The 19,915-nt window shown below is 32.4% G+C and overlaps 1 protein-coding gene across 1 annotated transcript; it reads right to left on the reverse strand.

Moving 5' to 3' along the window:
• Positions 1–2,340: 2,340 nt before the first annotated feature.
• LOC134694545 (uncharacterized) lies at positions 2,341–4,113 on the reverse strand. The gene is made up of 2 exons (XM_063555558.1): positions 4,056–4,113; positions 2,341–3,029 (listed from the first exon to the last, which is right to left on the reverse strand). Exons 1-2 carry the CDS (start codon positions 4,111–4,113, stop codon positions 2,341–2,343), a joined length of 747 nt encoding a protein of 248 aa, XP_063411628.1.
• Between the last annotated feature and the right edge of the window lie 15,802 nt (positions 4,114–19,915).

Raw genomic sequence — 19,915 nt, forward strand, 5'->3', positions numbered from 1 at the left:
CATTGAAGTTAATTAATTTACTTAGAATGATATATAAATCATCAGTTTTCGTTCGGTTTCGACTGTTTTGTCTTACAAACCGAATGTGGTGTGTATGTTTTGATAGTATCACGTCTGAGGTCGATTAAAAAGTATGATTTCAATAACACTTAATGCATATGAGCAACTTATATCGAGGTTTCAAAGTAAAATTGTGAAATAACATTTATTTTCTGAAAATTGAAAAGTGACGACCCTATAAGAACAATAAAACCAATGTGCAAAAAAAAAACTGAGAAAAGTATTCACATGCAGAACTACATTTGTACATTCATATGTAGAATAAGTATGTGCATATATAGAAAAAAAGTATATGCATATGAGGTTAACTTTGTTCAAATAGATATATAGAAAAGTATGTGCATATAAGGTAAACGGTGTGCATATGTAGGAAAAGTATGTGCATATAAGGTAAACGATGTGAATATGTAGGAAAAGTATGTGCATATATATATAAAAAGTAAGTGCATATAAAGTAAACTATGTTCATATATATGCAAAGTATATGTAAACGCCTAAAAGTATATGTATACATAGAAAACAACATGTGCAGACATTGAAAAGTATGTGCATTCATGTATATAAACATATGTTTGTATTCGGTAGCTACGGCGTTCCATAAAGAGTCTCTTTAGCAAAACAGCGCGTCTATAAGAATACGTGCAACTTGTGCGCACAAATTAATAACTCGTGCGCACAAGTTGTGTAACTCGTGCGCACAAGTTGTGTATCTTGTGCGCACAAGATAGTAACTTGTGTGCGCAAGTTGTGTAACTCGTGCGCACAAGTTGTGTATATTGTGCGCACAAGATAGTAACTTGTGCGCTCAAGATAGTAACTTGTGCGCGCAAGTTAGTAACTTGTGCGCGCAAGTTGATAACTTGTGCGCACAAGTTGAATTTGTGTTTTTGCATGGCACTCCAGGGCTTCCGTATTAACCCCTCTCCCACCCCTAAATACTACATTATAGATCCCTTCACATTTACTGCTAATATCTTACCACTACATATACCAAAGCCAGAAACAACGAACATGTATATTCGATCTGCATTGTCGTAGTGAATTTCCAGAAAAAGTAGATGTGAGGAAGTCTTGATCACTTTTATAAATTATAGTTAATTAAATAATTTCAGATAATTTTCTATTTGTGACAATTTACATTTTCAAAAAGGTAATTACACAGCTAAAAGTGAAAAGTTCACATTATTTATGACTTAAATTTTTAAATGCTTTAATGACCATGACATGTCTGACATGAAATTGGACTTCCGGATTAGTGAAAATTTACATAAATTTCGTGATAGTGATTACAGTTTCAAATTCTAGAAAAGTCAACATCTAGCCATACCTTGATGATACGGCTAATACTTGTTTGAAAATGCAGTTATACAATTTCAGAAATCATCCTATATTTAGGAATACTATAGTTCATATCTAATGCTCTAAGTCTACGCCAATGATTGGGTTCTGTTTGGTTTAACTTAAAACTTGTATGATTGTATAAGGTATTTTATTGTCAAATATGTTTGCGTCGAATATCACTTCCGATAACACACAAGAGATTTTAATCCATATAGACAAAGAAACAATGTACCAAAATAAAATAAATCTTATTTAAGGTGGTACCTACCACTACAGGGATATAACTCTGTAAAATCAGCTTAACGTTTTAATTACGTTGTGTTGAAAAGGGAATAATAAGCTTCTCAATGATCAAAATGGGTTTTTGTCAAACTACTATATAACCAGTGTAACTTTTTCTGACAAAACGGTTGGTTCAACATTTTTGAAATTTTTATATTTTTGTTACAGGGTCAAAGTAAATACCATTATCTTAAGTGGAGCTGGAATTGCTTACGTGCCCGAGACACCAAAGATTAGTCCAATCTTTTGTAGGGTATTCTATTGTATGTTTTGAGCACTTGATTATTATTTCACCGTCGTTCGGATTTTGCATATATGTTGTTGTCAATATATCTCGATTTCTAAGTTTTGAATGCCTCTTTCGTATGTTCCGGTTTTTTTGGTCATAATAATATATAAATTCTAAGTAAGTATCAATACTGCAAGACATGATGTACTCAAATTATTTAAACACTATCATAATTGAGCCAAACTTGCCGCCACATGTAGATAGTTCTTTCTTTGTGTTTCAGCTTACTCCACCACCAAAAACACTTCCCTCAATGTTATAGCAAAACGTATAATAACCAAAACACCAAGGGAAATTCAAAACGGAATGTCCTTTATAAAATGGTAAAAACAAAGACTCAAACAGATGTAACGAATGAAAAACAACTGTTACATTCCAGGGTTACCACAGTAATTTCCGTATGTAGAAAACGGTGGATAAGACATACAACAGGTACTAACAGTAGGAGGTGAAGTATAACGGATAATCAACCTAACAATAGGAGGTGAAGTATAACGGATAATCAACCTATCAGTAGGAGGTGAAGTATAACGGATAATCAACCTAACAGTAGGAGGTGAAGTATAACGGATAATCAACCTAACAGTAGGAGGTGAAGTATAACGGATAATCAACCTAACAGTAGGAGGTGAAGTATAACGGATAATCAACCTAACAGTAGGAGGTGAAGTATAACGGATTATCAACCTAACAGTAGGAGGTGAAGTATAACGGATAATCAACCTAACAGTAGGAGGTGAAGTATAACGGATAATCAACCTAACAGTAGGAGGTGAAGTATAACGGATAATCAACCTAACAGTAGGAGGTGAAGTATAACGGATAATCAACCTAACAGTAGGAGGTGAAGTATAACGGATAATCAACCTAACAGTAGGAGGTGAAGTATAACGGATAATCAACCTAACAGTAGGAGGTGAAGTATAACGGATAATCAACCTAACAGTAGGAGGTGAAGTATAACGGATAATCAACCTAACAGTAGGAGGTGAAGTATATCGGATAATTAACCTATCAGTGGGGGTATATTTTGCAAAATTGAACAGCTGGCGGTAAACTGCAGTGTAAAGTATACAAATCTCATTTCCTTTTCTGATACTGGGAATATTTATCTTCTTCCTGATTTCATGCTTGATGCCAGTTGATGAGATATGATTTCTATAAAGGCAACATTATCTTTAGTATACCGCTGTTCGAAATCCATAAATCGATTGAGAAAAAAAAACATAACTTTGCATTTTCTCGATTTATAATAGTTGTATGAATACATGTTATACACCTAGGTGTGCCCTTCAAACTTGTGCTACAAGCATTGATTCAATCACATTTGCTACGTATATATACATTTCACACAGCCAGCATAATATAATAGCATAACAAGGTAACTGTATCGTCATGCATAAGTCACCTTTATCATAGCATTCACTCAAAGATCAATGTGATCCTAAATAAATAAATCCTAAAAGATTGACAAAAGTATTAAAACAATTACACTCTTTTGCTATGACAATGAAAAAGCTCTCTGTCCCTTTGATCAGTTGTGTACATGATACATATTTGATGATGATTCAATTGTTTTTTTTTGTTTTTGGGGCTCGTGTTGTTAAGTCTTTAGTTTTCGATGTTCTGTTTTGTGAACTATTATTTGGCTGCATGTATTTGTCTTTTTTAGCCATTGCGTTGTCAGTTTATTTTGAATTAATAGGTTACATGTCCTTTGTATATTTCGCCTCTCCTTTCTGATTTCTATAAAGGCAACATTATCTTTAGTAAACCGCTGTTCGAAATCCATATATCTATTGAGAAAAAAAAACATAACTTTGCATTTTCTCGATTTATAATAGTTGTATGAATACGTGTTATACACCTAGGTGTGCCCTTCAAACTTGTGCTACAAGCATTGATTCAATCACATTTGCTACGTATATATACATTTCACATAGCCAGCATAATATAATAGCATAACAAGGTAACTGTATCGTCATGTAAAAGTCACCTTTATCATAGCATTCACTCAAAGATCTTTGTGATCCTTAATAAAATAAATCCTAAAACTTTGACAAAAGAGTATTATCACAATTACACCCTTTTGCTGTGACTATGGGAAATTCCTCTCTGTCCCTTTGATCAGTTGGGTACATGATACATATTTAATGATAATGAGGATTCAAAATTGCATCTGAGATCATCCCTACTATTTTTTGGGGCTCGTGTTGTTTAGTTTTCGATATTCTGTTTTGTGAACTATTATTTGGCTGCATATCTTTGTCATTTTAAGCCATTGCGTTGTCAGTTTATTTTGAATTAATTGGTTAAATGTCCTTTGTATTTTTCGACTCTCCTTTAAACAATTAACGAATCGAGATAGGTTAAGGTAATTATCTTTGACATTCTGCGAAATTGAATCATACTGCTCAGTACATTATAAGGTTAGAGTCCTGATTAAAATCAATCATTGTGTCAAACGAATAACACTTTTCAAACATGAAAAGAGTTCATTCAAATAGTTGATTTTGAAAGTTCAAAGATGTAGTGTCAATTTGTTATAAAAAAAAGCCAACCTGCAACACTTTTAAATCAAGTATTTACTTTCAAAATTATTTATAGAATAACTTATCGAAGATTTCAATTAAAAAAAAAACTCAAAGATTGACCGCACAACACATAACTAATGAAGAAATGATGCATTAAACCTGGTTTTAAGCTACCTTACATGCATATAAACAAACATACATAATAGTTTAAAATGTCAAAAGTAGGGGTATAACATTTAACATTGTGTTATAATCTAACCCTAAAATAGATTTATTTGACAATGAGTACATAGTATACATCTGCATCAGAAAAAGATGTTGTTGTGTTTCCAGACACCAAGGGTTGCTCTTTAAAGTGTTCATGACATCTCTGTATTCCAATCTACAAAGGAACACATTATAGAGTAACATATACTGCTGTTTAAGTATAAGTATTGTATTGTTATACATATTGTAAATCATCGTATAGCAAATAATCTGACTCTAAATTTCTTTTATTCATCAGTGTTGTAAGATAGGTGTAATCTAATTTGAATGATTTTAGATGGAATACGTTATAGCAACGTCATGGGTGCTGTTCAAATCTTTATGTGTTAAACAATATATTGTAGACAATATGTTTGTTTCTTTGATCATATATTTCTTTCTAAATATCTTTATATTTTATGGATTACGATATGTGTATTCCTTCCTCGCTCATATTTTATTATACAGATTGGAGTTCAATACAAAAGGTCGTATGCTCTTACAATGCTTACGATTTTGATATTAACGTCACTGATGAGTTTTATATAGACGAAACGCGCGTCTGACGGGCTAAATTATAATCCTGGTACGTTCATAAATATTTTTGTTTAATCTACATGCGAATGTAAACTTTTGAAGTTTTGTTTTTTTACTCAATCTATCTCGTATTCCGACCAAACTGTTGAATTTACATACTGTGGGTAATTACAGCGACATAAACCGTTTATTTCTATTGAAACGTAATTTACTATGAAGCAGAATCAAAATGTACTAGTTCCATTATCTTATAGTATTTATTTAGATAGTAGCGAATTTGTATCTGCAGCTTAGTGTATACTTAAAAAAAACACATTTGGTTATAAAAAAAAGGGTTTCACCTGAGTGGAATAAATTATTACAAAAAATATGTTTACGCTTTCACATGTCCTATGGAGCTAAACTTTAATGAATCGCACCTTAAAACCTGTATCAGTGCAGCCAAGAAATATTCCAATTTGATGCGAGAAAGAACCATACGATGAAACAGGAGCATATAAGGAAATTGTTTGACAGTTTGACACAACCTGTAATAAAAATAAGCTATCGTTATAACAAAATATAACCAATGACCATATATATAACTAAAAGGACATTTGAAATATCAGAGTTTAAAATCAACGACGTGAAAAATCTATAATATTAACCAAAGAAGGAAACATATTTTGTCTATAATGCTACATCAAGTGCGCTTTCACGTTTTTCTTATGTAGAGTTTACATATTTCTTAGAGCTATAAGTGCTTTACTAGCTGTATTTCCTATTTTCAATATGTGAATTATTTCGGAGCGCATCAATTTCTTTTCACAAACTTAAACGTATCTTTACTAACCATCTGTACTGACCTGTTGAGTGTAGTACTGTACTATCAATTATCAAATATTAGTCTACGAGTTTTACCGCATTAGTACAGTAAATTTGCTTATTATAGGTTTTATGAAGTGCCGACAATAACGGCACAAAAAATAAACACAACAAAATAAGCGTAGTCCGAAAGAAAAATGCAATATTCAAATGATCATTGTAAAACGGTATAAGAGACATGCATTTGGCTTAATGATGATAATAGCAATTGCACTGATTTTAGGTAGGAATACGAATAACAAAGTTTCATTTTGATTCGGTCCACATATAACAATAAACACATGATCTCTTCAGACCTTTTACCAATCATCAAATAGTGTCATAGTTTAGAAATACTACTCTCTTAACTGATAGATGGACATATATGGTCCGAGAACACAATTAGTTCGAAGTGCATTTCTTTTAGAACATAAATGAAAATAAAAAAAATCCCACCTGCGCTTTCTCAAAGAAACTTTTACAGTGTGTTGTACTACTTTTGGGACAAATTATATCAAATTTATAGAAAACTTCATCGGCTCTAAGTCAAAATATGGACAATTTTATGTTTAGAGCGTCTTGAAAGCTTTTGACAGCTTCCGAAGTGCTCATTTTCAACCTTTTTCAGTTGGACCAAATCACTACTTTCCTTTAAAAATCTGGACCCAATTTTTTTTACAGTGTAATTTCATCCCCATACTTGCAATTTTAGGCATTGAACATTGAGAAATAAATTTGCAAGGGGTATAAAAATTAATGGCAAGTAACCCACTGTCAACACTAGGGACTATATTTGTGAACAACGAAAATCAAGGGACGACAATGGTGGTCTCGGACCAATATATATTAACACGTATAACACATGTTAACTTTAATATTCAACTCTCTTCACATTTGTGCTATTATAACTATTGGTTTTCTTTCTTTTAGTTAAGTGTTTTGGAAAAAAACCACTAACGCATAGTCCCATTGCTTTCTATGTTAGATTCTGCAGTTTCCAGCATTAACGGCTACTGTGTTTTAAGTTAAAATAAAGGAGCAGTAATTTGAAGTCATGACTTGTAACGAAAAAAACCAACATTTCTTTTATTGCATATCAGAGCTACTGGTTCCCGGAATTCGGATTGTACAAAACAGGAACCTATGATGCGAAATGTGTGAATCCTATTATAATTGTATGTTCTTTTGATTATTCAAAAGAAACCTTCAACAAGGGGGTCTACCGTTATCCGTAGTACCCAAGCTTTCAGTTGAAACCAAACACTACACAATTTCTCTCCTTTTAACAAAGATACAGCTACGTGAAGGCATTATTTTGTTTAAACTATCTTTTTACATTTTTTCTCACCAGATCCAAATTAGTGATTCTTTACCTATTACTTCACAAAAGGACGGCGTTTGTCTAAAATAGCTATCATCTAACTTTGTAAAAGCCCTTTTTGCCACATTTTATCAATTCTTGCACTGCATAGATTAAGGACAACTGAATCTGCATTTGTCTGCGTGCCATCAGAGCAATAATCCCCTGCTGGGTGAGATAACACAGAATGGTTTGACAGTGCAGAAGAAGTCATGGTACTGTTGCAGTGATGTCCATCTGAAAACACGTAAATTAATTTTACAAAGAAGGAACAGTACAGGTATTGGGTCAAGGTAAGAATCAATAGCAATGCTACACGAATCACATTATTGTCTTCATATGAACATGCATGTGCCCAGTCGGGAATGAGAGAGTTGCTGTCCATTCGTTTGATGTGTTTGGGCTTTTGATTTTTGCATTTGATAACGGACTTTTCTCTTTGAAATTTTCCTCGGATGTCGACATTTTTTTTTTATTATTTTACGTTTTATCTATATTTATCAAGAACAAACAAATTGATAAATACTAGTAATTGGAAGTGACAACATATGTGATTTTTATGAAAAGTAAAAGTTAATATTAAGAATAATGAAAACGTTTCGATTAAAATGTTTAGTAATACTTCGATATCAATAACGAACAAAAGGAAGTATTTTATATAAGCATAAACAAATATAACTTTTCGGCGCTTAACAAGTGTCGACGCTAGAGATATTTTCGCCACTATCACAATTTATAAACACATTAAATATTTTGGTTTGAGCGCTACTGAAAGAGATAAATTCAGAAAAATCGCTTCATTCACAGATAATTTATAAAAGGTGGCTACTAACAATCATACTGACCACATATATTACATGATGAAGGACAAATCTGTTTAACTGTTGAGTCATGGCATTGATTTGACACCTTAGAACAATCCTTTAAGCGGTCGTCGCAGTACCTTGCTGTATTATCTTAAATAACAGGAAATCAGTTATACTATTGAATATTGAAACAAGAAAAATTACTAATAATCAAACATATTTCGTCGATGACATTTATATACATCGTTGTATTGTTTATTAAACTGGAATTGTTTTATGCGTTCAAATTCAGCAAGTTACCTATAAAACCAGATTTAAGTCACCATTTGTCTATATAAGAAAATGCCTGTACAAGTTCAGGAATATGACAGTTGTTATCCATTTGTTTGTTGCGTTTGACGTGTTTGAGGTTTTGGTTTTGCTTATTGATAAAGGATTTTGCGTTTTGAATTTTCCTTCGAGTTTGATATTCTAGTTATTTTATACTTTTGGTAGTTATAATGTTGGTGTGAGATGTGGATATTGTCTTATTCTTATATTTTAGAAACATTGAGTACATATTCATATTTAACTGCAACTATTGTATCTCCCTCATGCAAAACTCTGATTCCTTTCACGGATTTGGCTATACTTTTCGGATCTTTTGGATTATAGCTCTTCATCTTTTATGCTAGCTTTGGATTTCAAATTGTTTGGACACGAGCATCACTGAAGAGACATGTATTGTCGAAATGCGCATCTGGTGCAGGAAAATTGGTACCGTTAATGTTATTGAACTTTCAGAATCTTACAATCATGAAGCTATAAATAAGAACGAACATGAACGGTACCAATTCTACTGTTTTCTCTTTTAATCATATACATGATATATTTATCTTTTTTTTTTTTTTTTTTTTTACAACTTCAGATACTTTATTTTACTATAATAGTTGTTAACAAATCTCCTTAATGTTACAACAATGGCATTACGGTTCTGCCCTGTATGGTTAATTACCAATAAAACCAGGGGATTTTATTGGTAAACTTTTTATAATTTTACATACTTGTAGTATTGCGTGTTAGTTACAATTAACAGAGTAATAGCTGTCTACAACATGTACTTTACTTTACAATGAAAAGCAAAACGGAACTTTGACCGTCTTTTGTTTAGCTTTTAGTTTTGGATTAATCGAAAGTGAAAGAGCATGGTTTCGATCGGATTAAGAGATGATCTATTTATCATTAAAATGCACTTACTACAAATACCACAACTTCTTGGACAAAGAATCATCAGATGTATGGCTGCTTCACATTCACTCGGAAGTAATTGAGAACATATAACATGTCCATCACGGCAAGTGTTGTTTATATTACTAGATACAGTTGTAGGTACTGCCGTGGTTGTTTTTGCTAAAAAAATATTTTCAGGTTTCTAGAAATCGGGACTACATAATTCTTTAAAACTCTGTTGAAAAGAACACATATTAGAAAACACTTCTAACATTTATTCCTACTTTTCCTCATTGACGCTATGAATACATAAAAAAAAATACAGGTCTCTAAAAAAATTCTCTTCACAAAACTTTTGTTGTTCTATAAAGGTTTTTTTTTTTACCCTACAGTGTTTGTAGATATTGCTTCAAAACCTTCTTTGAACGCGTTATGCAAAATCCATTGGTGGTACGCATTTAATAGGTGCATGTAGCAAGCGTGTTGTATTGATATTTTTGGCATATATCAAAAGTATCACAACTGTTGATATATGACGTCATATCTACCTTGCGTTATGTAATGACCATTACAACATACGGCATTGATTTTTTTTACTTAGCAGACTTTGCAGAAAACACATTTATGAATGTGTTTTCCTAAACAAAATAAAGAGAATTGAATTTTGACTTCAATTTCTAATCAATGTTTCGTTCCATGCCTGTTTGCTTAATAAAACGTGCAAAGTAAAAATTATTTTCCAAGCCAATAAAATAATGATTTTTTCAATTCTGTTAAATGGTTATGTTTATTTTTTTGAAAACCGATTTTTAGTTGTCTTCAGCATGCCAATCGTCTTTACATTTTAATATTTTGGCTGCTATTTATAATGTTAAGAAACTGTAAATTGAGACATGCAAATCTAAATTATCTATGCGCTTTAAATTCATTTAAATTGATTGTCAATGTCTTGAATCAAAATCAAATCCCCTCTTCTCTATTGGGTTCGCGCATCGTTGTAAATATAATGAAATTTAATGCAACTGTCATACAAGTGAGAGGATTGGCGTTATACATTAGGTTCAACCCACCATTTTTTACATTTAGGAAAGCCTGTACCAAGTCAGGAATACGACAGGTGTTGTCCATTCGTTTGATGTTTTTTTATTTTTTGTGTTTGCCACTTAATAAGGGACCTTCCGTTTTGAATTTTCCTCGGAGTTCAGTATTTTGTTTGTTTTTACTTTTTTCCTGTCCACTTGCTACTGCATGCTACTTATTTTAACTTACCGATTACATTTACTTCCACTTGCGCTTTGGCAAGTACTACACCAGTTTTGTTATATACAGCACAGACAAAAAATCCATCATATTCTGTCTTTATTCCTGTAAAAATGGTACGATTGAAATATTTACAAGGGACGAGGTCATAAGTTATCAAATCGATAACACATGTAGAAAAACAACGAATACAGACTCAACTATATAGAGCAACATAACTGAAGGATTAAGCCAAGTTATCCGGTAGTTGAAAGCATTAAAAAGATAACACTTTACCAATCACTAATCAAAGATATGAATCGAAAGTCTGACAAAACAAAAGAAAAAAGGACAAAAAACATACAACACTACACGGAAAACTATTAAATTATCAAGCAATGGTCAATGATGTTTAAAATTTCGTAAATTCATGGACAAAAAACAAAAATCGGGGAAACTAACTACAACTGAGGGAAACACTCAAAATATAAGAAGAGAACAACGACACAACATAAAAATGTAACTCACACAGAAACAGACTAAGCATTAGACAAAATCCGATGAGAAGAACAAATATAACATGAAAACCAAGTATATGAATTTGGGATAGAAAAGATATCTTGTAGTTTACTGAAAACTGTTATCACATACTAGTTGTCTGTTTAAAGGAAAAAACCGAGATATTACATGTCTATGCCATTCTATTGAAAAATCGTAAATTTCGGTGTCAATATTTGCAAGTTGTGTAGATAAATAGATCTTAATTAAAATAGTAATCGATTAATTATGTCGTGACTGCCCTTTTTCTATGCTCCGCAAGTTACATAATATTAAGTATAAAACCGTTTAATAATGAATCAATACATACCTTGAAGAAACTGCAATGTAAACTTCATGGAACTGTCAGTGATTTCTAATTGCAAATTATATTCGCTCGCTAGTCCTGCTTCAACATTGGCGAGTACGGATATAATCAAAGTTGACCCATAACGATCAACCTTTTCCCATTTCAATGGATTATCTATCAGAAAATTGGCGTTTTCTTGGACGCTACAGCTGTATGAAGGTGTATCGCCAACATGTACGGAATCCTGTATTTTATTGATCGACAATCCATATCTATTATACGCCACTAAACAAATACATATTTTGATTAGTTTGATAAATTCTTAATAAAAAAATAAAACTTACCTGATTTGGAAAAGCTTTGTCTTAATGATAAATGAATGTTTATTTCATAATTCATAAGATTACCAATTGTCTTTGATGTGATCTATCTTTATATTAAAAAAAAGATCTTAAATTAAAGAAAAAAAACAAAGTTTTATGAATACAATTTGAATAAATTATAATGATAAGTATGAACGGTTGATGCAATCTTAACATTTTATCACTATTTTTCAAGCTATAATGAAAAATTCACACACCTGATCATACAGGAAATAATAAACACTTATTGCTTATGTTTGTTTCAAAGAAAGTATATTTAGTCGAAAAAGAATGCATGTAGTTTCGATCATGATGTTTTTATCAAATGTAACAAATACAAGTAATACCAGAAGAAATCTGATATTTTTCTATCATTGGTTTACATGTTCAATGAAGAAGGGTCTAAGGGTGTATAAGAAAAATGCATAAAAAATCAGGAAAAAATTAATTACCCCCCCCCCCCCCCCCCATCAGCCAAAATTACCGTATCGCATATGTGTTATCAAATACCGTACCAACGTTCACATCGCTAAGAAGATAGTATGATGTTTCCTGATCTTTTAAAGTTTTTACCTGTATCAAGCAGTATAAAATATTTGTTAAATATGACCATTATGATATCAAGTTTGAAATAAACATTAGAACTTTCCATCCTCAATTCTGTTTCATGTTTTTTGATTTCCTGATTGTAGCCAAATATGCACATACCTGTCATGTGTTCCAATTTTGAGTGTATCACTGGCTTAGATGATATAAACAAAGTGGTATTTTGTATAACATTGGGCCTAGTTGTAAAAAAGTCATGCCTGGCTGAATTTTTTAAATGGCCATCAGCTGCAAGAGTTGTGTAAATGTTGTTTGAGTTTGATGATATTTTAAACGTCGATGTTGGCACTTGATTGATATAATTCTCCGTGTTGACAGCGGATGTTTCAGATATTGTTGTCAAGAAAATAGTGAGTTGTGGTTTAGATGTTGTAGTCATGCGATATATGGCTGATGTAGTTTGCGATACAGACGTCGTTGGTTTAGTAATCGAAAGCTGTCGTTGGTAAAAGTATGAATATGAAAATCCTGACAGATTCTTTGCTGAACACATCTGTACGGGCTTGTATGTTGTTGTCGAATATATCTGTGTATTGAAAATATAACCACCACGTTTAGAATTATCAGTTGTTTAAATAGGAAAGGGTTGTAGTTTTATTATAGGCTTCCTGCATAGTATGATACAATATCAATAAAAAGTGAATTCACAAAAATAATGAACTCCGAGGAAAATTCAAAACGGAAAGTCTCTAATAAATGGCAAAATAAAATGATAAAACACAACAAACAACTGTCATATTCCTAACTTGGTACATTTATTTTCAAATTGTAGAAAATGGTGGATTGAACCTGGTTTTATAGCACTAAACCTCTCACTTGTATGCCAGTTGCATAAAATTACAATATATGTACAACGATGCGTGAACGAAACAGACATACTTAGTAAAATGTCAAAATATTGGGTACCGCAGTCATCACTGTGTTACAGTCTTAATTAGGACGAAAACAAACAAATATTTTTATTACAAAAAATACCATTCTCGTCCTCCGTTGGCAATTCTTTTTTCAAGAGTTGGAAGCTATATCGTGTACTTTATCTTTCGGGTGTTTTATTAACTACTATGATAATGTCGTTGCATATTCAATATATATTTCAATAATCAACACGGAATCCAATATTGATTCCAACCTACTACGCTTAATTCAACGTCAGTTTATTTCCGACTTATGAGTTTGAATGTCTCGCTTGTATCTTTCGCTTACTTAATATATTCGCGGTCTGTACTAACCTTGTCATCAAAGTAAATCCATAGTCTACATTCACTATCTGTACAAACCTTGTCATCAAAGTAAATCCATAGTCTACATTCACTATCTGTACTAACCTTGTCATCAAAGTAAATCCATAGTCTACATTCACTATCTGTACAAACCTTGTCATCAAAGTAAATCCATAGTCTACATTCACTATCTGTACTAACCTTGTCATCAAAGTAAATCCATAGTCTACATTCACTATCTGTACAAACCTTGTCATCAAAGTAAATCCATAGTCTACATTCACTATCTGTACAAACCTTGTCATCAAAGTAAATCCATAGTCTACATTCACTATCTGTACTAACCTTGTCATCAAAGTAAACCCATAGTCTACATTCACTATCTGTACAAACCTTGTCATCAAAGTAAATCCATAGTCTACATTCACTATCTGTACAAACCTTGTCATCAAAGTAAACCCATAGTCTACATTCGCTGTCTGTACAAACCTTGTCATCAAAGTAAATCCATAGTCTACATTCACTATCTGTACAAACCTTGTCATCAAAGTAAACCCATAGTCTACATTCACTATCTGTACAAACCTTGTCATCAAAGTAAACCCATAGTCTACATTCACTATCTGCACTAACCTTGTCATCAAAGTAAACCCATAGTCTACATTCACTATCTGTACAAACCTTGTCATCAAAGTAAACCCATAGTCTACATTCACTATCTGTACAAACCTTGTCATCAAAGTAAACCCATAGTCTACATTCACTATCTGTACAAACCTTGTCATCAAAGTAAACCCATAGTCTACATTCGCTGTCTGTACACACATCTATATAAGCCACCTTTAAGCAAGCTATTTCGGTTGATTTTAAGTGAATTTCCCAATGTGCAGGACCGTCTAGCACTAGGTCTTTTCGGCACACACATCGACTGGCTAAAATTAATTAAAACAATTATTGTAAAGAAGTAGAAGATATCGGGATGGTATTCAAAACCCAATTTGTAAAATTGAAACAGTCAAACTGGAGAAGAACACAAAATTTAGAACCGAGGAAGGGTATCTGTTTGAGTATGCTACTCCTGTATAATATTTCAATGAGCTGAAAGAAAATAGTAGTCTTTATATTTGCTTTTGTTCGGTGTCTAAGAATTCGACCACAACCTGAACTACTTTCTGCAATATTTTTAAATGTTCTTATTAGATGGTTTTACTGAAAATTTAAGGTATACACAATAAGATTAAGATAGCGAATTATGGGTATAGTTATCATAGGAAGGCACTCTATAAAATATCAATTAGAATGACTTAACTTACTTTTAGCTGTTGAATTCAGTGTCATTACAATAGATCCACAAGTGCTCATTGTGACAGCTTTGGGGTCAACATAGCCAATCTATAAACAAGGAATAATAGTCATCAAAAAGGTCTCAATGTCATTATCTCAAGTAATATCCTTTATCATGAATCAGTTGGAAATACCTTACCTACATTTTAAAGATTTGTCTGGTTCCACCTATATTATATACCTGTTCTAACCGTACGACGACAGAGGGTTCAATTTTACCTAAATCTCAACATAGCAGACTTTTGGTTCTATTTGCACTTGTAGAAGTTGACCTTAATCTATATAATTAGGTTATGCACGTTCTTTCTGTTGACCGTGACCGTGTAAATTCTTGTGTGAATTAAATATCTAAAATACCAGAAGGACATACTAAATTCAGTTCAGAAGAGTATTAAGTGGTAAGTTTGGCCGTTACAGAATATCTGTTTCTCAGATCACGACGGATATGTTCCAATTGTCGAAACTTCAATTCCGCCCCCCCCCCCCCTCCCCCTCCAAATTTGACCTTCTAGTTTAACGTATTTGTTGCTCAGTCTTTAATTGTCTATGTTTTGTTGGTGCTGTTGTTTGTCTGTATGTCATTTTTTTTCCATGGCATTTTAAGTTTATTTTCAACTTGTGTATTTTAATGTACCTCTGGTGCCCTTATTCTTTCTTATACTGATATAATTATAGTTAAAATAAGTGAAAATATTCAATATCAAAGATATTCTATGAAACATTACTTTAGAAACATGCAAATGCTACGTAGTTAAGAGTTTTAATTGGTTAACTCCGAATGATACTTAGTGTGCGGACGGTACTATTATTGATTGGTTAACTCCGAATGATACTTAGTGTGCGGACGGCACTATTATTTATTGGTTAACTCCGAATGATACTTAGTGTGCGGACGGTACTATTATTGATTGGTTAACTCCGAATGATACTTAGTGTGCGGACGGTACTATTATTTATTGGTTAACTCCGAATGATACTTAGTGTGCGGACGGTACTATTATTTATTGGTTAACTCCGAATGATACTTAGTGTGCGGACGGTACTATTATTTATTGGTTAACTCCGAATGATACTTAGTGTGCGGACGGTACTATTATTTATTGGTTAACTCCGAATGATACTTAGTGTGCGGACGGTACTATTATTTATTGGTTAACTCCGAATGATACTTAGTGTGCGGACGGTACTATTATTTATTGGTTAACTCCGAATGATACTTAGTGTGCGGACGGTACTATTATTTGAGATTTGAAATTTTCCTGAATTTTTACCGTAATTACGATATATATGACATGTGCTATAAAATTAAAACCCCTGAACTGTATGCAAATAATAGTAAAAATATTTACCAATCCGGAAATGTTGACCTGTATATGATTATTGTACGAATGTGGTCTTCCAACAAGTTGTGCACAGTCATTGATCAGTGTTATAACTATTGTACGGTTTGACCCCAGTTTATCGTACACGTCAGCCTCGTTGTTCACTGGACACACACATATATTTGATGAATGACCAACGGTTCAACCAAGAAAAGTGACCAACAACATATATGTCATACCGAACATCTGAAATGAATATAGCTTACCGTTCAAATATAATGAGAATTACACAATTTAAAAAAAGGGTGAAATTCTGAATATTATAATGTAATACCAGTACATAAAATACAAAAGAAACAAAACAACATGCAAACAAACATCACAACTTATCACATAAATGTCAATCCATAAATATCATGCTATTCTCACAGGATTGCATACCATCGTGTGTCTGTTGATTCGTCGACTACATGTAGTTAGGTTTTACAACAGGATTATCCGACAAATATGAATACATTCCTGTACATAACGGCGGTCGATGCATGAAAGACAAATGATCCTTACCAGTTGTTATCCATTCGATGTGTTTAAGGTTTTGATTTTGCAATTTACTAAATGACTTTCCGTTTAGAATTTGCCTCGGAGTTTGTTGTTTTTGTTATTTCACTTTTTACCTTTTTGCCGCATCCAGTTTTGCTCCGATCCTTCAGTTTTGTTGTTTGCTTGGTAGTCTCTTCTTTGTGTATTTACGATATCTCAACACAGAATAACTGATTTATTAGAGATGTTGTTTCCTCTGCTTGCAATGTGATGTATATAAAGGATAAGAGTGTTAGCTGAGATGGTTGTATTTGAGTTACTCTTTATATGTTATTCTTGTGTCAATTGGGTACATTCCAATTCAATCTTCAAATGTCTTTTTATGAATAATACTTGGAAAATTGCTTGTTTTAAATTTTTCATATACAGTCAAACCAGATTGACGAGACCGACCGCTTAAGGGAGAACAACAAAGTGGTCTCTTACTATAGATGATCTTTTTATACAGTTTCAATTTATATGAAATGTACTTCAGAGGGATCTAAAAATGATGGTCTTGGTTTTTGCTTAGTCCATGTGGTCTCTTAAGGAGGTAGACCTAGGTTAAGGGAAATAACTCTTAAAATCATCAGTACGTTTGTGTCAACCATTTTCAAAAATGTATTCTAAGCTTCTAGATTACATAAATTATTATCAATCTGTTTCAGGTAAATATACGAATACCATCATGTAAAACAACGGTACGGAAGGAGTCATTCTATCCAAGAACGATCAGAGAGTGGAACACCTTGCCCAACTCTACTGTCTCCGCCCCAAGTCCTGAATCTTTCAAGGCTCAACTTCGTCATTAGATTTAAATGACATGTTTTTAATTGCACCTGTATATATTAAATTGCACCCATTCCTTTTGTTTGTTAAATTTCAAAATTATGTATGCGCTCACTCCTAAATGTGGCAGAATAGTCAACCAGTTGACGGTGGCCGCTTACCGGAAGAAGAAGAAGAGAATGCTTAAAATACATGGATGAACTTGACTTTTACAAACGCTTAACTGATTTAAAGAGTTATCTCCCTGAACCAAGGTCTACCCCCTTAAGCAGGTTTGACTGTACGTATAAAATTTAGAATGTAAATGAGTTATGTGTCAACCACACAACTACCACACCAATGAGCTGAAGACAGCAGAAGTCATCCAGCTTGCCCTAAAACAAAAATATGTACTAGTTCAGTAACACTTACATCATAGGAAAATGCTAACGTTACTTAGTTGAAAACGCCAGTCTGGTTTAAAAACAGACATAGTGTGAAACATAAAAATTAAAAACTTGCCTTATAAGCCATGTTTATACAGTCTGTGATTGCTATCTGTTTAAATTATAGGTTAGGTCATATAGATAAAATCTAAACTTACGAATACAAAGCGTCATTATGTAATAACAGGTCTGATTGTATATTCTATTTAGAAGATGAAGTCTTTTTGACACTTTTCTTTTCAGTTTTGCAATCAACTTGTGTTAAACTTTTTCATTTATTGTAAAATATTACAAAATGAGGTTTAAAGGGAAAATTCGCGATTTTTTACTTGTGGTTTAAATATGTTCATTATGACATAAAATTTATATTCACAAAGTTTTATCGCTTTATGTGCAGTAATGAAGGAGAAATTCAATAATTAAAGAAAAATATATTAACTACTTCCTGTAGGTCGTGACGTTTTCTCCTGGTATTGCATGCCGGGATTTAAAATACAACCATTTAAAGTCTTGGTTTTTAATCGTATTTTAACATTATCGTAAGCGCGCCGATAACTAATGCTATATCTAATAACCATCCGATAATAAGAAAATAAAACGCACAGACGTGAAGTTGTACACATTCATGAGATAAATTTTCTATATTTTCCGTATATATTTCGATTTATTTTTGTAGACAACACAAGAAATTATTTTTATTACTTTTTTGCTTTAATATATGCTTTTTCAGACTGATAAAATGAATAAATTGAAGTATATAACTTAAACTGTTAAGACAATATATAGGTTTACGCTTATTGACCTTTTACTATCTACGCTATGACTATCGTGAAAGGCCTGTAAAAAAGTAAAATGTTATTTGCAAATCGGTAATTAGCTTGGCCTCTATTTGGATCAGTGGATTATAAGACAGGAGGTCGCGTTTAATACACAAATTTAAAATACATTTTAAGGTGTTGACAAATACAAGTGAATCGCCGTGGAATTATTTAAATAGATTTGGTGCTATTATTTTATTTGAATTCAAATAAGTTACTTAACTATAAGAAATGAACCGGTTAAAGTTTGGAAATTAAATTCAGTTGTCGGAATGAAATGATATACACTCTTTAATTTTGAAATTATCAATTTCCCCTACCTTAGTAGTAATATACCAACTTCACCTGCATATGGAATATACATTTCCCAACTTATTAGGTATTCAAGAGCTTGCTGCTCCTATTCAGACTTTGTAAAACGTCACAAGTGTCTGAGCAGGAAGTTGATGAACCAGGGGTATGTCAAAGAACGTCTCGTCCTTTTTCTAAAAAAAGTTGATCGGAAGATACCCAGAACTCGTTGATAAATATTCCGTATCAACTTTACAAATAATACGACATGGTCTTGATGTATAGATTTTGCGTACTGACGTTGGTTATCATCTTAATAACGTGTTATAGTTTTCTTTTATTAGTCTTTATTAATATTACTTGTACTGTTAAGTCAATTTTTGAGATATTCTTTTGAATTGACTCTGTGGTTATATATAAAAACATCATACTTTGAACGACAAAATTATTTCATCTACTTAAATAACTTACTTATTGATCTTGACATAATATGAATGACGAAATTATTTTATTCAATAACAATACTTTTTCTGTTAAGTCTGTTTTTTATGTTATACATTTTACGT

The sequence above is a fragment of the Mytilus trossulus genome, chromosome 13 (assembly GCF_036588685.1).
Source record: "Mytilus trossulus isolate FHL-02 chromosome 13, PNRI_Mtr1.1.1.hap1, whole genome shotgun sequence".
Taxonomy (NCBI): domain Eukaryota; kingdom Metazoa; phylum Mollusca; class Bivalvia; order Mytilida; family Mytilidae; genus Mytilus; species Mytilus trossulus.

Excerpts from the sequence above, each read along its gene's own strand:
- LOC134694545 (XM_063555558.1), bottom strand. The coding sequence starts at position 4,113 with ATGTACCCAACTGATCAAAGGGACAGAGAGGAATTTCCCATAGTCACA. Across the intron at positions 3,030-4,055 it reads CATAGTCACAGCAAAAGGGT|TTTACCGCCAGCTGTTCAAT; the intron begins GTAATTGTGATA and ends TTTACACTGCAG.